This window comes from Dermacentor andersoni, chromosome 3 (assembly GCF_023375885.2).
Source record: "Dermacentor andersoni chromosome 3, qqDerAnde1_hic_scaffold, whole genome shotgun sequence".
Taxonomy (NCBI): domain Eukaryota; kingdom Metazoa; phylum Arthropoda; class Arachnida; order Ixodida; family Ixodidae; genus Dermacentor; species Dermacentor andersoni.
In genome coordinates this window covers 162,776,661-162,796,573 of record NC_092816.1, presented here as the reverse complement: position 1 = coordinate 162,796,573, position 19,913 = coordinate 162,776,661, and the positions used below count along the sequence as shown (strand labels likewise).

The 19,913-nt window shown below is 45.4% G+C and overlaps 1 protein-coding gene across 1 annotated transcript in view; it reads right to left on the bottom strand.

The window, feature by feature from the left end:
• Positions 1–283: 283 nt before the first annotated feature.
• The window catches only part of LOC126524535 (ubiquitin-protein ligase E3B), a 112,841-nt gene continuing 93,211 nt past the window's right edge, over positions 284–19,913 (bottom strand). The window contains exons 24-28 of the mRNA XM_050172833.3: positions 10,893–11,017; positions 9,745–9,927; positions 4,853–4,964; positions 2,903–2,995; positions 284–2,517 (exon numbers count right to left, since the gene is read on the bottom strand). Coding sequence (XP_050028790.2) covers positions 2,326–2,517; positions 2,903–2,995; positions 4,853–4,964; positions 9,745–9,927; positions 10,893–11,017 — 705 coding nt within the window. The 3' untranslated portion in view covers positions 284–2,325. The remainder of the gene's footprint in view (positions 2,518–2,902; positions 2,996–4,852; positions 4,965–9,744; positions 9,928–10,892; positions 11,018–19,913) is intronic.

Below are 19,913 nucleotides of genomic sequence, written 5' to 3'. Positions count from 1 at the left end.
ACTTGGACTTTATACGGTACATCACGGTGATTGCAACGCCGACAACAACGACCGAAATTCACCTGGAGTGTCCATATAATTGCTATCACTATAAAATAATCTCGAAGCCTCTGCTTTTGCGGACTGCATGCGTCGGAAGTGAGTGCAGAGCCGGAAACACGCCATGGCCAATATGTTTTGTTCGTCACCTATTACAAGTATCCCGGCTAACAGGTCCTTAAATAAAAAGATAAGACATATAAGCACAGGACGTGGCCACATTTCTGTTAATAAGGAAACAACAAAAAATTCAATAGCTATTTAATGGCAAATGCCAGATGAATGAGTCAACATTAGGTCACACATCTTTGACGTCCTGAATCCATGATTTAAACTGCGTTCACCACATTGTAAAGTGTTCTTCAGGTGCCCACTCGGCACATGTCCTGTCTCTTCAAGGAGCAAAGTGCAAGTGACGATGGGCGAGAGCAGACCACCATCAGCTGCACCTTATATAATAAAGCCAACAGGCAGTGAAGCCAAGGAAAGCACAGGTGTAATTAGTTTTGGCTGAGATAGAAACGCCGAAAATAATGCAGAAAAACGAAACGAAAGTTGATGAAAAGGCAACTTGTCGCTGGTGGTGACCGAATCCACAACCTTCGCCTTACACATGCAATGCAGTACCAATAGTGCAATGCGAAGGTTTCTGCGAAGGTCTTCTGGAGCAGACCGCTTCAATATATATACCTCAACCATGTGACCGGCTTCCTACACTTCACATGCACTCTTTTCCGCTTTGACACTCCTAATGCTGACACACACAAAACAAAAAAGAAAAACGCTTGCTGGCAGCGTAATAATCATTTGTTCAGCTATGCCCAATACCACATTGCTCCCTTGTAACAGCCCAGGAACACACACACACACAACCAAAAAAAAAAAAAAAATAACACTGGGTACATTTAAAGTACAGAAGTGGAACCACATGATCAAAGCTTGTGCTTCTTCAAACAATTCTGGTATGACTTTCAACATGCTTTAATTATATGGTTTTCTGGCCATTGCACCGGTGCTCTTCTCGACTGTAAAGCAGTCTGGCTAAAATCAACATTCCACATCGTTCAGTCCAGTTAAAATTGACAACAGAGCACAGCACTTGTCAATGCACAGAAACTGATACTTTCTTTTCTCGTTTCATAGTCATGCTATTTTGCGACGACTGGCGCAGTCAAAGTCAATAGAGGTGCTCTTTGAATAGGAGGCTAACAATGGTTGCGAGCGAGAGAAAATGAAGCCAGGGCGCAGAGGTTCTGACATGGTCCACCAGAGAAGAATGCGATTCATACTCTACTGCGTCTGCACAACCCATTTCAAACAACAGACGAAGCCTGTTCACTCTACAACTTTAGACATTTCTTAACCGCAGGGATATCTCAGTCGGTATTGAATATCAAGGATACACTCATTTCCTTTATGTAAAACAATGAAGGCTGGGAGAATCCATTCCTTCTTCGAAATTGATGCGATGAGTATGGCACCTCTGCTGCACCAACCCTAGCAACCATGGCAACTCGGGTTTATGAAAGAAGAAAATGTGACATACACGTATCAAGAGGAAATGAATAGCATCCATGAATATGCGAGTAAAAGGTCAGGTTCATTCAACTCAATGGTCAAATGACCAAACAGGCGAGATTGAAAGAAAGGTAAAATATGCAAGAGATTCTGAAGAAGCAGATGAGGAAGACATGCCGAGAATAAGAAAAAAAAAAACTTGCTTGGCCTGCCCTTTCCTGCCACTGTCAGTCACCGATGTGGTTTAAAAGATGAAAGGAAGACACTTAACAAAAAAAGAAAAATGTTTATCGCACTTCAATGCACGCTTAACAATAAAATGCATGTCTCGTGTTTTCGAAGGCCCGAAATAAGAATGGCTTCAGGCACAACAGCAGCCCGAACAGCATGCAAGAGTCTGCTACACTCAAAGGCAGTTAGCCTCGTCAAAATTAGAGCAAGCTGCCAAAGCATCCAGCTGGATCGGCAGAAGAGGAAGACTAGCTGTGCGCTCCTAGCACCCAAAACGAAACTGGCTTCGTTCAGACCAAAGGGCAGGTCATGCTGGTGCGCCTTTGGAAGAGTCAAAACAGAGCAGATTTCGTAACAGCATGCCGAGGGCTAATGGCACTCCCTTCAAACACCCAAAAGGGAGCATACTTGGTCAAACATCACAGGACGTGTGGTGTGCTGCTCCCTTTGAGCACCCGGAATAAACAGACCTGGCGGACGCCTTGCAGTGTGCGACAAAAAAAATGGGAGAAACATGGGCAGGGGGCCGAGGGTCCCTCAGGAGAGCTCGAACCCCGTGTTGCTCGTGATGGCGTAGCGAAGCTTGTCTCGAAGCGTGCTCTTGCGCTGATAGTTGGGCAGCTTGAGCAGATTGAAGCAGGTTGACGAAGTAGGAAGTCGGTTGACGGGGTCCTTCTTGCGTATGGTGAAGAAGCCTCGGATGACGCTCCCGATAGTGTCTCCTGTGTCCTGCGGGGTGCACCACAATATGCAAGGCTGAGATATAACAGTCAGGGCTGCAGAAAGCAGGGTGATTGCAAGTCCAAACTTTCATCATACGATAGACACCTCAAAGGCTCAGCTGTTATGCTACAGCCAAAAAAGGCCAATAGATGGTGATAAGTTCAGCAGTAGGCGCTGAAACATCTTTTAAAGTTTTTAGAACAAAAATACAGGTTGCCAAACAGCTATTGCAGTAAAGTAAAACCTGGCAAGGAAATGTTGTGGAGAGCATTCTTGAGGATAAGAAATGGTGAGGACAACTAAAGTTAAAACTGCTGCACTTGGCAAGGAAAGCAGTTCGGATTAGCCTTAGAAACACTTCAGCACAATTACTACCCAACAGGTACCGTACCTGGTCATCGCTGACCTCAACGCAACGAATGGAAAATGGTGGCTCCAAGTGGGCAAAACCCAGAAGGGGAGGCTTCGAGCAACTCGTCACAAACTGTATTGGGGAGGAAAAACAGGAACAAAAAGAAAAGGATGAGACTGCACCTTGGATATAAGGCAACAAGTGGTAACTTCAGCCTCAATACAATCTTTTTCATGTGAGGTGCAAGTTTACAAATACCGGCACTGCTCTCCTTCCCGACAAGTAGGTTAGTTTAGGTTAGGTATGGTTAGAGCAGCACAGCATTCATGTCTCATGGTTCAAAGTTGATGTGCTTTACCTGGAGCTCTTTCTCTTAATATCAAACCAGTTGGATACAACAAAGTTGCATCCAACATGAAAATGTGGAAACTGAGACCAGCACCCCGCTGATGTTTTTGTCTAAGTCATGCACTCCCTTCAGATTCAATGTCTTGTTTAAAAGCATCCACTGAAACACTGTTATTTTGAATTCGTAGGTATTAAATATTTACAATGCTGCAAGTCCCCCATCAGAAGAAGCGCATTTGCAGGGGTGCGGGGTGGCATTCGATATATCAAATGTGGCGGCGAACAGGAGTTTGATACAAGCGAACCGCATTGCTATACTGTAGCGTGGGACATCCAGCGGGATATCACAACTGTTCGACATAGACAATAAATAGTCATTTCCGAGTTTGATATAGTATCTGGGACTGACTGTAGTAACATGACCCTTTACAGTACTCAAAAATGTTAAGAGGGCCCTGAAACACTAAATGAGCACAATATGAAAACGATGCCGATATGTCATAGAGGCTGCTACGAAGATGTGACCTAAATATTACTGCACTGCATGCCAAAGGAAATTTACAGTCACATGCCCAAAAAAAAAAAAAAGAAAGAAAGAAAACACGCTTGCTCTTGCTTCCCCAATGCCATCGCACAGCATCATCGAAAGGAGCTGGCCCACCAAAGCAATTGGCTGATTTCGTGAGTGTAAGAGCATTCTCAGTAATGCATAATTGCTCACTTTGAGTTAAATAACTGAAAAATGTGCATGTCTGCAATTTCAAAAAGACAGAAAAATAATTTCGTAATTGCGCTGCACGAGGCTGATCTGCTGCACATGGCCTCCGAGATGGCAGCAGTGTACCGTAGGCTACCGCAGCCACCACAGGGTGTCACAAGGAGCCCTTTCGCCACTGCGACACTCGACTTGTAGCCAGGGCTCTGCACTCTTGGCCTCTCCGCAGTGTAGCTTCCAGCGCACCAGTGGATACGAAAACAGAGAGAAAGCTGGGCATTGGTGCGATAACTTCATTTATAGTTGAAGTATACGTAATGTTTTTCTGGCATGAGATTCGCGAGACGATGTCCTTTAATAGTGAGGCCATTCCAAGATTAGTTAGAAAAGTGTTTCAGGGCCCCTTTAATGCACGTTACCCGTTTGTTTAAGAAACATTACTAGGTTGCCAAAAAAAGCAATGCGTTACCGCTAACGCCCTTACTTGTAACAGGTTACTGACAACATTGAATTTCAGTGATGCTCAATGGAGTAGCCGAAGGAAGGGGAGCAAGCATATTGCCACACGTGAACAAGATTATTGCGTGAGCTGTGGAACAGCAGACTTGTGTTTTGCACCTTTCAAGCCAACTTTCATTCACATCGTGATGATTTTCATCCGTAACAGTATTTCGCCTACGCTGAAGCCATAATCGTAAAACTATCTTAAGATTACACACCATATTGTTTCTGGCTGTGGTTCCGAGGTGTTTTCTCAGTAAACGTGCAATTGAAGTCGCAGTGGCACAAGTGGCAATTATTTATTTTTTCTCTGTGCCAGAGAAGTGCAGCTAAACTTTGAATAAGAATACTTTATCATTCTTCACTAATTCAGTGTTTACTTAAGAAAGTGCTCCCATACCTAAAGCGTGGACAGGTGATCTCACCTTAAGAAAGAGGTGGTGTTCCTCCGAGGTGAAGTCACGCTCGAGGATGTCCCAGAGCCAGTTGACCAACCGGTGGTTGTTGTGAAAGCCCCCAAAGTACTTGGTGTGCCTCCTAGGACATGGAATGCCAGGCAAGAGGAAAGCAAGGGATCACAAACAAGACTATACCAACGCATGACGCGTAGTATAAGCAAGGCTCGCTCTGTCGCACAAATCGGGCAGCACGAACTCGAGCGCCACGCACACTTTCTCCCTACTTTGGCGAAAGGGCGTGTTTCATTTAGTGGCACGCCACAAAAGACTGCATAATTCGCTTAGGGGAATAACGTGGCACATGTCAACAGAGCACAGGCGATTCGAGCAAACAATAAGTTGCTCAAACTGCACTTTTATAACTGGTGTAGCAACTTTTTGTGACTCGCTCCTGTGGCTACTCTGTTCGGCTGCTGAGCTCGAGGTTGCAGGTTCGATTCCTGGCCATGGTGGTAGCATTCAGATGGGGGGTGGAATGCAAAAATTCTTGTGGGCTTAGGTTTATGTTCACCTCAGGCGGTCAAAATTAATCTGGAGCACCCCACCTTGTATTAAAAGGGCCCTGAACCACCCCTCGGGGGATGCTGTCAGATCTCACTAATTTCGACTAGTTTTGAACACTCCATTAGCCGTGAACGACGCGAAACTTAGTCAGACCACAAACATGCTTGTGAGCACATGCTCACTCTTGGCCTCTCCTGACCTTGGCAGGCTTTGCTTTGTAATTATGTACCTACTGATAGCGCTTCAAAATGCACAAATTGCATGCGGCTACTATCCATTGGTCAAGCTGGTGAAGGACAAGGCCAGTCCGCACCACATAGCACAGCCAGATAGGTGCACATGAGCGCGAGCGCGCACACTAGTCCTGTCATGTGAAAAACAAACACTGCAGTTGCATGTAGCTGTGGTCTGCTACATAGCGCAGATACCGCGACCGCCACGGGGTGCCGCAACGAGTCCACTGGCTGAGCGCAATGTGGCTCGCCGAGGACAACCGCATTTGGCATGTTTGCCGCGTCGTAGGTGCCACAATCAGAAATAGTGGCGTCTACGTGAACGTCCAAAATCAAATTCAAACTGCGCGCCACGGCGATGTTCAGTAGGCGGAGCGTTGTGGGCATACCCCGCTCTGTCATAACCTTTGCAGTGCCACGGCCGCTCGATGCAAAGCAAGGTGCGGCCAGCTACGTCGCGCCGTGGACAATAGGCGGGCGCGTCTCGGCCGAGTTTACAGTTGCGACCGCTTTTATTGGTGAGGGCGCCACTGCTCGGGGATGCTTTCGTGACTTCGCGCCGGGGCTAAGCGGGCGTTGGTTCTCACGTCAGAACGTGCTTGCTTCGTGCTCTATGCACTAATCTCGTGCTTTTTCGCGTGTGTGTGTGTGAGCAAGTCGGTTCGCGTCAGAACGTGTTTGCCTCGTGCGATATACACTAATCTCGTGCTTTTTCGCGTGCGTGTGTGTGAGCAAGTCGGTTCGCGTCAGAACGCGTTTGCCTCGTGCGATATGCATTGATCTCGTGCTTTTTCGCGTGCGTGTGTGTGAGGAAGTTTGCCTGTGCTTGCTGTGCTTCGTTAAGGCTCTTCGGTGTGCGTGTGTGCCGTAGCCAGCCTCGTTCATTTGGCGCGATGCCGCGCAACTGTTGTGTGCCACTCTGCGACACAAATGTCAAAAAGGACCCGACTGTGAAATATCACGAGTTCCCCTGCGGCTTGGAACGTCGAGAAGCGTGCCTAAAAAATATCTCTCGCGAAGGAGTGTCGGGAAAAGGAAGCAAGTGGGAACCGAGCGACAGGTCTCTGGTACGTTCCCTGCACTTTACAGACGGTGACTATAAAAAGAACATGAAACTTAGGCTCCTGCTTCCGAATGCGGTACCGACCGTGTTTTGCAAATATCCACAGTACCTGCAAAAAGAGAATGTGCAGCCCAAAAAACGCCATCGAAGAAACTTTACTGATCACACAGCAGTTGAGGCAAGCGATAATTGCGGTAACTCAGGAGAAAGCCCCAACATCGAAAGTGCCTTGCAGTTTCTCAGCGACGAGGTGGAAGCTCTAGTTCCAGAGACTGCCTTAGAATCATGCTCTGAACGTAGTTTTTCTGTTGACCAGGCCTGCCAAACTACATTAGGTATTGTGGACGTCCTAGAACAGCCAAAGAAAGCAGTCAGAGATTAGGAAAAAAAAGTTGCCCGTCAAGGAGATGAGTTGAAAAAAATTGCAGCCTAAACGGGACGAAATGAAAAACCACCTCTTAGTTTATGAAAACAACTACGAAATTCAGTCCTTTGTTCAGGTATTACAAAGAGCGGAAAAAGGAGACAAAGCTGCTGTTTTTATCAGCAACCAAGTGGCCACTTCAGAGAAAAAAAAAACCTGCCTACAATGAAAGAATCCTGCAGAAATGTGTTTCATGGAAAGCGTGCTCAAATAAAGGGTATGAGCATGTTCGAAGCAGAGGCCTTTTGAAGCTTCATTAAAAGGGGCCCACTCCTTAGATAACCTCTAGCATCACTCAATATGCTTCATTTTCATGAGAAACAATCTACTGATGATTATTTGCAATTATAAGCGTCTTTATTTCATCTAAGTTAGTTTGCATTACTTGGGAAACTCTGTACAAGTTCTTTCTACGTAATGTTTTTACTTTGCGTACGTGTTCACGAGAAGTGAATAAAAGTACTGATAGATTGCTTCAAGCAGAACTTCTCTATGGAAGTGCACTACCCGGTCGTGCATCGTACGGGCAACCGTCACGGATAGCGTTCAGGCGTATTCTAGAACAGGTTTCCACCCCTGTGACAATCTGTTGGCGTTTGTGGCGTAATCAGCACTTCCAATGACGACTTAAAAGATTTTGTCTGCAATTTCCAAATACAAAACGCATTATTTACGCCTTGACTGGAGTGGAGATCGCGCTTGCCGACGCAGCTGTGAAGGCGCTCTTCTATCAGCAGCCATCCCCGAGCGGTGGCGCCGCAGCGGGCGCATGGAGAACTAGGCCCGAGACGCCGTTCAGGCGCCACGCAGTGGGCCGCACCTTGTGCTTTTGAATCGAGCGGCCGTGGCAGTGCAAATCAGCGAAGAAAGGGAAGCGCCGTGAACGCTTTGTTTGATTGCCAATGACTACACTTCTGCTGAAAGCAGTGAAAGACCTTTTTCGGCAAAGTACTTCTGAAATAGTCTAATTTAACTTCAAATGTATTTCTCAACTTCAATAAAGGTGGTTCAGGGACACTTTAACGTTCTATAAAACATGACAAATGTGTCTGGTATACTAGTGGTTACCTCTTTACAAATCTATTTTTTTCCTAGAAGATGTTTTCAGATGTGCTTTTTATGATGTAGTTATTAGTAACGAAATGCTCTCGCTACCACATTTTCGAGGCAATTCTCACTTTTTTCATTGTGCAAAAAACTGTACTCAAGGGCGTGCCACCGTGCAAATGTGGAGTAATGCCCACCAAGCACTGCCCATCATTATGATGAGTATTATTATTACTTCTCGCATATGCCAATGATACAAGCTTGTTAAGCCAGCTACAGCCCATCCCCAATATCCCCTTACTCCCAGTACAGCTTCAGCCATTTTCTTTGATAAGTTAGATCAATCGATCTACAATAAGTACTTCACAGACACAAGAAACAATGGACACATGGCTGGAGCACACAACATTGCACTATAGTCCTGTGTCGGTCTGTCTCTTGCATGTGTTACACATTTAGTACAAGTAGTAGGCACGGACGATAACCAATTCGCGCACGATCATCGCTTCTGCTTTTTATCAGCCTCGCTCCAAACTGATGCAGTGCGACCCCTCATCTCTGAGGTCACATCATCAGCATGGTGGTTTTGTTCTCTATGCAGCATCAGATGGTGCTGTGCTACATTTTTCAACTTTTGCCATAGGCACTGTTCAGCTATGACATACAAAAGAATCTGCCCAATAGCCACTCTGTTAAGAACAAGGGGGGGAAAAAACAAAGGTGGTTTCAAAAGTTTGAAGGAAAGTGCAAGCACCCTTTGAGAGATATTGCCCGCTTCCAGCTGCCCACAGGAATAATGTCCGACTGAAATGTTCACGACAGTATTGCCTAGCGACTTAGCCAGACCATATAGGCCCTTTTAACGCTTACACATACAGGTGCCAAAGGCTTCCAGTTTCGCCCTCTGGAACAGCCTGCCAAATTTAGTGTGTAACAAAGAGTGTACAAGCAATTACCCTGCAAACATTTATGACCCTCGAGCTGGCACCAATTTTGCTATGCAGATAAAAATTTGTCATAAATAAGTTTTACTCAGAAAGGCAAGAAAGGCAGGAGTCTGGTTTCTCACAATTGAGCATAGCAGTAAGGACATGTACAGCTGACCACAAAAGTTCATGGACCACAGATTTGAGAGAAAGCTGAATATCTCTGCAACCTCGTATTTGCATTTCCAGCTTCCACTAATATATATGCAAACAACACTGTGATGTACAGTGTTAATGGCTGTTGTTACAGGCTGCTTGGAAATACAATGTTTTCAGAGCTCTCATCATCCGCAAAGTTATGTGGTTGAATGTACCTGTAGTTGACTGCGGGACAGAATACATTCCTTTTTCTTGGCACACTTGGGTGCTCAAATTACTCTGCTGAAAGTTTGCCGGGGTCACATAGACACTGCAGCTACAGCACGAAATAAAAGGGTTTATGGCATATTGAAAAAGCATCACAAGGCTCCTTTAACCCTGCCGATTCCCTCTAAACCACCCGTAGCGGTGCACAAGGGAATCTGTGATGCATCCATGGAGGAAAACCACTGCCTTAACGATTGACCGAACTACAACTCGTGATGGCAGGCTGATCTTGCTACCTGAGATCCTGCAGGTCGACGGGAGTGTTGTCACCCGCTATGAGCCGCTGCAGCTCGGGCGTCGAGAACATCGTCAGCCACTCTGGATTCACGAGGGCCCTGAAACCCCGCAGGAAGGCTGCCGTCTGCTCCTGGATCTGGGAGTGCATCCGGAAGTGGGCCATCAGGTGCATGTAGCTGATCCTGTGTGATGACGACAGAGGTCATAGGTTGTCCCAAGGCTGGCCACATCTCAGTAGCATAGGCAAGTGTAAAAGGAGCTTCTACACATGACCCTCTCTGTGCAGTTGGACACGACAACCTGAAGAGCTGAATTGGGAGCCCCTCCAATAGTGCAATGCATTGTTTCACTCATTGCTAACGACTGTTTTACTTAACTGCTGCTGTTTTCAGGTTATTTCTCTCACACACGACATGATTTCTGCATCCAAAACTGCATGAGCGTTTCTGTGGAATCGATGGTGAGGAAGTGTTTAATCAGGCTGCACGAATGATGTGAACAATGTTGTACATTTTCAAATCCGCGCGAGCACTAGTGATTGCTCTCAAATGTATGGTGATTTGTGTACTGCACCATGAGAGTAGATTAATGAGAGTAGGTTCAACGTATGTCGGGTGTTCACACCTCTGCCATTGTGACCAACTGTTTTCTGTGCACAAGCTCACTCAATAAAGAGCCAAATTCTTTATTCACCTTCCTGCTAGTGATTCTGCTTTTTCACTGTCACAGCAACATGACAATATAATGCGCAAGACATACAGTGCAACATTTGTGGTACCAATCTCTTTCGCTCATGCTGAGGACAAGAAAAAAAATTAGTCACAAGTTGCCACTTAAATGTGTTTGCCTGTGTGCTCTCATTCTTAGCCACAGGTTATGCATTCTTAGCCACAGGTTATGCATTCTTAGCCACAGGTTATGCAGCAAAACTTAATCTGAACTGAAAAAGAACAATAACAGAAACAGCTAAGAAATTCCCTCTACCGTGTTGAGATGTAACACCACCAAACTCTCCTGGCACAGGTCATGCATGCGCTGCTGGTACCAAGAGAGTGTGATGGTGGCAGCAGCACCTCTGCCGCTGTCGTGCCTCAAGTGTCCCTATTACTGCCATCCCAATAATAAATGAAGGGCAAAAGGCACTTGCTTGTTCTCGTTTGTGACTGGTATGGCCTTGCCGCCTGGTACCAGCTCGTGGGTGACCAGCTTGCCCATGCAGTCCTCGTTGAGAGAGAAGGTCAGGTCCAGGTCCTGCACGTCCCCTTCGTAGTGCTGCACACAGGTGAGGGGATCAAAAAGAGCAGTGTTATCAGTAGCATACGAGATGCTTTCTTTTTTTTTTCTTTTTGCTGCCCCAAGTTTTTAAAAAGTGCCTGCACCAGATAGCACAATTCTAACCCCTGATCTAAATTACTCGATGAGGCGGCCATTACTTCTATCAGTAATCAATGTGATAAATTTATTAATTAACATAATTACACCATTTAATTAATTACCTTATGGGACATATTTCAATTTACGCATTGTAACAGGTGAATTCTCAAGTCGTATCCACTCAATTCTCAGGATGGCACCAGTTTCAATATATTAATTTACCATTTCTCCGACGAAACGCGCTGGTGTTCCAGCCACTATTGTTTTTCGATGCTTAAAACAGCATTTATTTTAAAGAGCAAGTCGAATAACAGTACATTTTTACCGGAAGTTCGACAGCACATATCTCGAAAACGGTGCCATCTTCATAATTTGTTCTAAGTCGACATGCCTTGTAAGCTCACTAGCTACACTTCATAGATTGAAAGATGTGCCGTAAAGTAGTTAATTAAAAAGCAAATTAGTGCAATTATGAGAATTATTCAAATAGCCATTTTTATTCCTCATAGCAGTAATGGCCGCCTCATCAAGTAACTGAGCTCAAGAGTTAGAATTGTGCTATCTGCCACAGGCAATTTTTTTTTTATTTGGTGCAGCTAAAAAACAAAGCCTAAAAAAAGTGATCAGACCAGCTTTCCCTGTCTAAAGCCATTGTTGTGTCTTGAAATGTAATGATTGAACTAAATAGTGATGGACAGGATTGGACCAGACATTGCTTTTATCCGACATTGCTGCGCTTGCAAGGTTGCCAACTGTGTGTATAAATTCAGTTTGATAAAGTGGGTACAACAGCATTCACATTACACAGTTGCCAACTGGCTTTGGATACTTGGCTACACAGTAGAACCTCTTTGATACAATCCTGTTAGGTAGGATTTCCCGGCAACCAACATTCGTGATCGAGAACAAAGAAAATGACCTAATACCCAACCCAAATGAGCCAAACTGTGATCGTATGATACGTTTCCCAGCCGCTATAGCCCATGTAAACAAGAAAAGGCACGAGGCTTGTGCAATCAAGAACATCAGCCACCTTCCATGGCAGCTTCCCCACAATACTCACCTGCCTGCCTCACGTGAAAACTAAGGTGCGCACTAAGTTTCTTATTCTGGCACCAGCAAATCTCCCCCTGGGTCATTGCAGACTGCATTCACAGCTAGTGATGCCAACACTATTACGATAAGCATCTTATCTGTTTCACAGTGCCTGGGCCGTTGGAAGCATACTGCATGCTTTTAATAAACAATAACCCAATGATGCCTCCGTTCCCTACTGTAGGAGCCACGAAGTGAGCGTCATGTATCACTCTGGTGGCATCGTAGGCATCATACTCTGGTGTTGGCACCAGTTTGATTTCGTTTGGGTTTTCTGTTGCAGTCTTAAAACACTACGAAATAGGAAAACAACAATGTGCGCCTTGGGTTGCTTGGGCCCTACCAGCATGACGCGTATCAGCATCAATTCACACTGAGTGGGCACGTCAAAACTTCCCATCAAACTTCTCCATTTGAAGAAGCTGCTGACTGAGGCCGAATTCGAGGAGTGCAAACATAAGCTTGCTGAAGTCGTATAAGAATGACAACATGCGTCTCGAGCCGCTCGAGACCCACAAGCGTCTCATGAACAATTCACACAACACTTTGCTTTATGCAGATGTCAACTGTTGAGTCTGTCAATTTTTTTTTATTGACTTCTGATCGTAAGTTTTTTCAGTTAGCATGTTTCTCCTTGCATTTTTCCCCCAAGAAAACATAGGAAAGAGGTTCTGCTGTATATAGCAATAGAGACACTACAGCCATTACTATAGTTCAGAGGGGAATAAAGTGTGCCTTGTTAGTACAGTTCACTGATTATTTCGGCCTTGACAGGTCAAACTAAATTGATCAAATTATCAGGCGGCTCGAACTTAACAAGAGGAACAAGAAAAGTGGAAACACTACTAATTCATCTGGAGGCATTTGCCCAATTCTAACATGCCACAAATCGAACACAAAACCACTTTCTAAGTATTCAAAGTAAAAAAAAAACAATGTAAATGTGGCATCATAGCTCCTAAACAAAGTAAAAATCTAATGCATGCATTCTTCTTTAGCAAAAGAAATGAGCATGCCTCCAATTCTGGCAATAAGGAAAAGGAAGCAACCAGCGAAATTTATTTTCACAGAATTGAAGTTTGTTTACACTTAATGTCCCTTGTAATCACTCTTCGGCAACACGTTATTGTCATCTACGAACCAAAACATGTTTTCCATACGGTCCCTCGTGCAGTGTGCATTTGGTATTTTGCTAGTTCATCTTGCGGTGCATGCAATTCTCCTGACTGCCAAGAACATAGTGACGCTATTTGTTGTTGCTAGCTTAGTATGCAAAATACCTTATCTTTTGAATGTGCTTTCATAACTGAAGACTGGAACCAGTGCGACGCCATCGTCAAGCATTCTAAGCCACTCTAATCACGCTACGTGTAGGACTACTACTGGCGCCATCTTCAAAGGCCATTGGCAATGGTGCTGGTTATGCTAGCTCTGCTAATAGGCTGTTTTGAGTGTCACAAGCATGGTTTCGGTTTCATCTCTGATTGCACTGGGCAGGGAACGTTCGAACCTTTTTTTCTTGCAAGAAAATAGATGCCCATTGGAATCAAGACGACTATAATCACTTATTGTGAGCTACCATTTTCGCTTAAACACCTTCCCGGGGCCAGTCAAAAATAGGTGTTTTCAGCAGCGGTTAAAGTGTGTTTGACATACTGACTGTCCCCTAAGCTCAGCCAAACGGATGCTGCCGTTAAAGGGATCACTGTCGGCTAACCATTGGAGCCAGATATGTGCACACTTACCGTTCAAGTTTGAGCAAATCGAATCAAATACACCCGAACCTCGTTATAACAAAACAGCATATAATGAAACAGTGGATATGACAAAGTAAATTACATTCCCCTTTAAATCCCCATAGAGATCCATGTATTTGAAACCTCGTTCTAACGAACTGAAATTGTTTTGCCAATGGATATAACAAACTAAATTCACCTCCGAAACGAAAAAATACCCGACCCTTGTGCACCGAGTACATCACTTCTTGCAGGGTTCAGCACTCGTATGTCGTGGCATTTCAAAACTTCCGCGTACCCACATTGAGTACATCGTCGAGCAACGCTGGTCTTTCTCACTGCCGTGTGTAGCTGCGCACCTGTGCACAAGCTGCAGCTAACTAGTATCGCACTTCTCCACTGGCCTCTCTCTCTCTCTTGCAAATGTCTAGCTGCACATGTCGCGCCACGCTGTGTGGCGATGCAAAAGGTTAGTGCATTCCATCCTGTGTGGCGAGCTGGGCATGGTCGCCGAGATCTCCCCGGCGCAATCTCGGGGGGTCATGTGGGAGCCTGTGCGAGTTGCACCATGCTGCACGGCTACGTGCGGATGTGCAAAAGATTAGTGCATTAACTTCTTTCTCTACGGCACGGCGCACAAGCAGCCGCAGCTGGGCCTGGCCTCGGAGACCTCGCCGCACAATCTCGTGGGTCCTGCCCAGGCCGTGCATACGCTTCTCCCTCTCCCTGCGGTGCGCCGCGCGAACTGGCAGTTGGGCGTGGCCTCCGAGATTGCATTAGTATCGGTGCAATCTCGGAGGCCATGAGCTGGCCGAGCCAAGCCGGCGCAGCAAAGTCTGCTTCCCCCCTCGATCACACAGCGGAGCGCTGTGTTGCGTGCCACATGCTGCTCGACCACGACGAGAGATCACAATGGAACAGAAGGCAGCTCTCTAAAGGTTGTCGCATCAGGTGCTAAGTCACGCACACATACCCAAGATTCTTTTGTTGTTTTATTAAAATTTCATCGCATGCGTGGCCGTACAGCAGTTCCGCAGGCTGCAAAGCCGTTCTGTAATTTCCACATTTACGATTGTGCACCCCAATTGGCCATATATTGCAGTAAATGGCAATAATGGATATAACGAAGTAACGGATATAACTAAGTAATTTCGGCTCCCCCTTCGACTTCGTTAAAACAAGCTTCGAGTGTATAAATCAAAAATAGTGCTAGCATTGAATTGAATAGTAAATACTTTTTTTATCAATGAACAGCCGCTTTCACAATGAATACAAAAAGATGTTCACCTTCTAGTATTTAAATTCTTAGGAAATTTCTCTCATTATTTATGTCAGATTTCTGTCACATCATGAATCATTGCTTAATAAAAGCACTATTGGAGCAATAGGACCAAAAATTTGGCACTTTCACCTAAAGGGCGAAGCATTAACAGCAATATCTAGGTTTAGTGTTGTGCTTGAACTTCTCGGATGGTGGGTGCTATAACTGCATGCAGGTATGATTAATGGACGTATTTACATATGCGGGTGCGGCAAAATTTTTCGCTTTCTTAAAGGTGTTGCAAATGCACCGCTGGCACGAGTTGTTGCAGCTGGGTCGCAAGCCCCAAGGGTAGCGTTGGCCTGGCGGCCTGGGGCACAACTGGAAGCATCCGAAGGTCCTGGCAAAGCATGAGTCGACTGCTAACAGAACAACTTGTTTATTCTAGCATCGCAAAAGAGCGGCCGGTCAGGTCGACCGAAGTGGAGAGACGGGAGAGCACGTAACTCAACGGAAGAAATCGGAGCCTTTCTCTTGGCGTCCAGGGGCAGCTGCTTTTATACTCTCGCAGTTGAGGGCAAGATGGAACGTCTCATCAGAGGCGCACGTGACGGGGCACGGACACGCTGAGAGACAGGTTGAGACGAGTGTAGTGACGCATCCGCCGGGCCGGCACCGGTCAGACCTCCTCGCTTCACACTTGGGGAGCTCCTCTCCCCGGCTGCCGCGCTTTGACAAGCGTGGGCACCAACATGCACACACACACACACGCACACTTGAAGACACGTGGCATTGAAACATGCCTGGACGCGCTTGGCGGGGAGGCGTATCGGCGGCGCTGAACGGGCCAAAATGTCCGCCGCTTTGAACGAAGCCCCGGCGTCCGTTGCATCTGCGCCGGCTATACCGCGCGTTGTAGGCGAAACGTAACAAAGGCTTTAATGCCCCATGCAGAGCCTGTAATGACATCGCACAGGTGCCACAATGCTTCTTGTAAAGAGCCCCACCAGTAATATCACATCACCTTCAGGTTTGAGCAATGACACTGTTTGGTGGTTTTAATAGTCTGTAATATTTAAGACAAGAGGCATGTGCTGTGAATGATATATTTCATTACATTTCTTTGGGCGCTGTCATTCTCAAAATTCTGAGAAATAATTAAGACGTGAACCTGCTATGAGCAAGTTTAGTGAAAAGTGTAGCAATATAACCTGCATAAACAGTTGCCAACCGTTCATTTGGACCTCACAGGGACTGCCGAAATGGCCGAATAAACAGGTGTCCAAAAAAGCAGATTAAGAAAAAAAAAAGAAAGAAATCCTTTATTTCCACGCACTTATTCGGGTTCGGTAGTAGGCTTGAAGAAATCATGAATGCGCCGTTGCACGCTGTTCCGTTTACGCACAATCAGATAAGTCTCAATCCGCATGCGATGGCAGCGTAGCACATGGTGCGTCACCTTCCAACTCCGAGTCATCGTCTGGCGGTGCAGCAGAAACCTGACGAATGATCTCGCCGTCGTCGAGTTCTGCGCATGTCAGTACAGCAGTGTCTGCATCTGTGAAACTGTCAAATGAGACGGTGTCCAGAATCACAATGCAACTGCTGCGCAGGTCTCGGCAGAACATTTTCGGCGTCAGCAGGGAGCACATCAGAAGGCGACAAATCCTAGGCCTCCCGACAGCCACTTGCTGGCATTCCCCAGCGCAGTCTGCATGGGCACTGTTGGCGCCATTAGATACTTGACGCGATGTATCTGTATGCCGCGTTGGATCACCGCAACCTTGACACAGCACACAAAGCAAACATCACCATGCCGTCACGCCGACACCAGTCTCACAAACGAAAAACGTGGCCCACTCGCAGCATCGTGCACAAACAAAGAAACAAATCGGCTGCTGGATTGTCTTGACATGGCTTACTAAGCCGAGACCGGAACTGCTGTAGCACAAAGCAGGCAGAAACGATGATGACGAGCGGGGAATTGCAGTAGCGCCACTTCGTAAGGCAGCAACGAGGCTCCGTTCAAAACAAAAATGGTGTTCAGCAAGTCGAACCATGCACCGGTCAGAGTCGGTGCATGGTGCTCTCAATTGAGTTAGCTCAAGGAGTGTCCAAAAAATCCGACGAGAGGTTGCAAGGTGTTCAAACTTTCGGCAGCTGTTATACATTATGGTCTATGGGGAGAATGGCGGTGCGGCGAAGCAGACCGAATAATCGAGCATGTCCGAATTTTTGGAGTCCGAAAAATCAGTCAGCGACTGTATGTCATGGATAAGCATATAGCATACATATACCATATTTACTGTATTCTAACGTGCCCTTGAATGTAATGTGCACCTGTTTTCCATGACTAAAAAAAAAAAAGGCAAGGAAAAAAAATGACCTCGATTGTAACGCGCACCTGTTTGCCATGACCTAAAAAAGAAAGTATCCTTTATAGTACTGCGCAACTCATTCTTTCATACAGCAATACAACTTCCTCTCATTTGGAAAAACAAACATTTGCTCCCAATGCACTAAAGTTGCGATCAATAAAAAGAATGTCGCAGTTTCGCCAGAAAGGCGAAGCATCGATTGCAAAAGCAAATTAGTATCCATCAATAAGAAAAGTAAGAATGGTAGTTTTATCGGCTGTACATTCGCTTACAAACTAAATTAACAAGCATGGTGTCACACGCACACAAGCAAACATGAACACAACTCACTCAATAGAGAGTTTTAGATTAGGGGGGCACAAGCATTGGGGCCCCAAGCCCTAATGGGCCCTGACGCTTGCATCCCCCTAATCTAAAACTCTCTAATGACTGCGGAAACTCGTTACCAAAATGCTGGAGACAGGAAGTGCGGTAGCAGGAGCGAGCGAATTGACCTTTGTGCAGCCTCTTGGTTCAACGCGAACTAAATGACGAGAACACGGCATGGTACGCCTAGATGCGTAGACTCTGTCTCCATTGCAGATCGCTTTCAATATAGGAGCCACACGACCGCGCCATAGGCAGCATCCGCCAGAGTAGAATGCCTCTCCTGTTTGTGTCAGTCTCGCATGCAAGTTTCGGGAACTCCAAAGGCCGTGATGCGGCCCGATTTCTGTCTGTCTCCGCACACGTGATCACTTTCACTTTAATTGAGGCATTGTGATGAACCCAGCATGTCTCCGCAGTCACCACTTCCATGCTAGTAGAGCAAATGCAGAAAATGGTATGACGGACAGTGGACTAACATAAGCCAGCACTTCCCTGGCACTGCCTAAGCACACGTACTACAGCACGTGGAGAAAGCTACAGCAGCTAGGCTTGAAGCACGTTCAAGGTGGCCATTTTGAAATGCCCATGGTGATATGGTAACGCAGATTTAGGCTTGTACTAGATTCTAATGCGCACGAAATTTTTTGACCCGTTTTATCGGAAAGAAAGGGCGCGTTAGATTTGATAAATACGGTACCTAAATATATACGGAGCATCGTGGCAATGTTGACGCTGACAGCGAGAATTCGTCTGGAGTGTCCATATAATAACTATCACAATGATAAGCAGCTTGGTCGCATATGAAGGACTCTTCGAAGGGTGCAAGGACTCTTCGAAGGGTGGCTGTATAGCCAGTAAAGTCTGGCTCCCTGAGCGAGGTAGCCTGTTGCACTACATAAGGTCTCATGTGTCATGCCTATACAGGGTGTTTCAGGGAACACTTTCAAAATTTTTAAGTTTCCTTTGGCAGCTGGCATAATTCTGGTCGATGAGCTGGTCTACTCGAAGAGGCAGATATTACAAAAAGATCACAGAATTACATAAATTACAATAATTACATGATAACATAAGTAATTGTGTAATTACATTGGTGATTACATAATTGCAATAGTACATAATATAATTCACAAAAATCCATTAATTAGTTTTTTATCTAATTACTATATGGTAAATATTGCACTTTATAAATTGTAGCCGGTAAGACTGCAAGGTATATCGACCTGAAAGAAAGGATGACACCATTTACAAGATATGCGCCCCCAAACTTGCAGTAAAAATGCACTGCCGTTCCACTTCATTTAACAAAACATCGTTTCATGCATTGAAGCACGAAAGTAACTGGAACGCCAATGCATTTCTCTGCGAAGTTTGGGAATGAATATCTCGAAACTGGTTTAATCCAAAGAATTCATTTCAAGTGGGTCCACCTTGCAAACTCCCTAGCTGGAGTTTGTAAATTGCAATAAGTGCCATAAAGGAATTAGTTAAAAACATAATTAGTAAATTTGCGTTAATTATTTGATTATGCATTAGATTTTTTGACCAAGTAATGTCTGCTTCTTCGAGTAGACCAGCTTATGGACTAGAATTGTGCTATCTGCCACAGGCAATTCTTCAAAAATTTTTGAGTGTTCACTGAAATAGCTGGTATTACTCCGGCAGGGATAAAATTGATCACACCTTAGCTCCACTTTTATGTTTAATAAAGCATACGATTCACATTTTAAAATATTCTAAAAGCATTTCAAAAATATTCATACCTAGGAATACCGACTATTCAGTTCGTTATCTAAAAGTTTCGAATACTAATCGCACAGCCCTAGCTGAATGGCTTGGCTGAAAATCTGACCCCAATAAAATGTTTCCAGTGCACAAACGGATGAGAGAGAGACATAGAGGCAAACACGGCTGAACGAGCAGCTGCTGTTGACTCTTGCCTGGATCTCTCTGGAGGC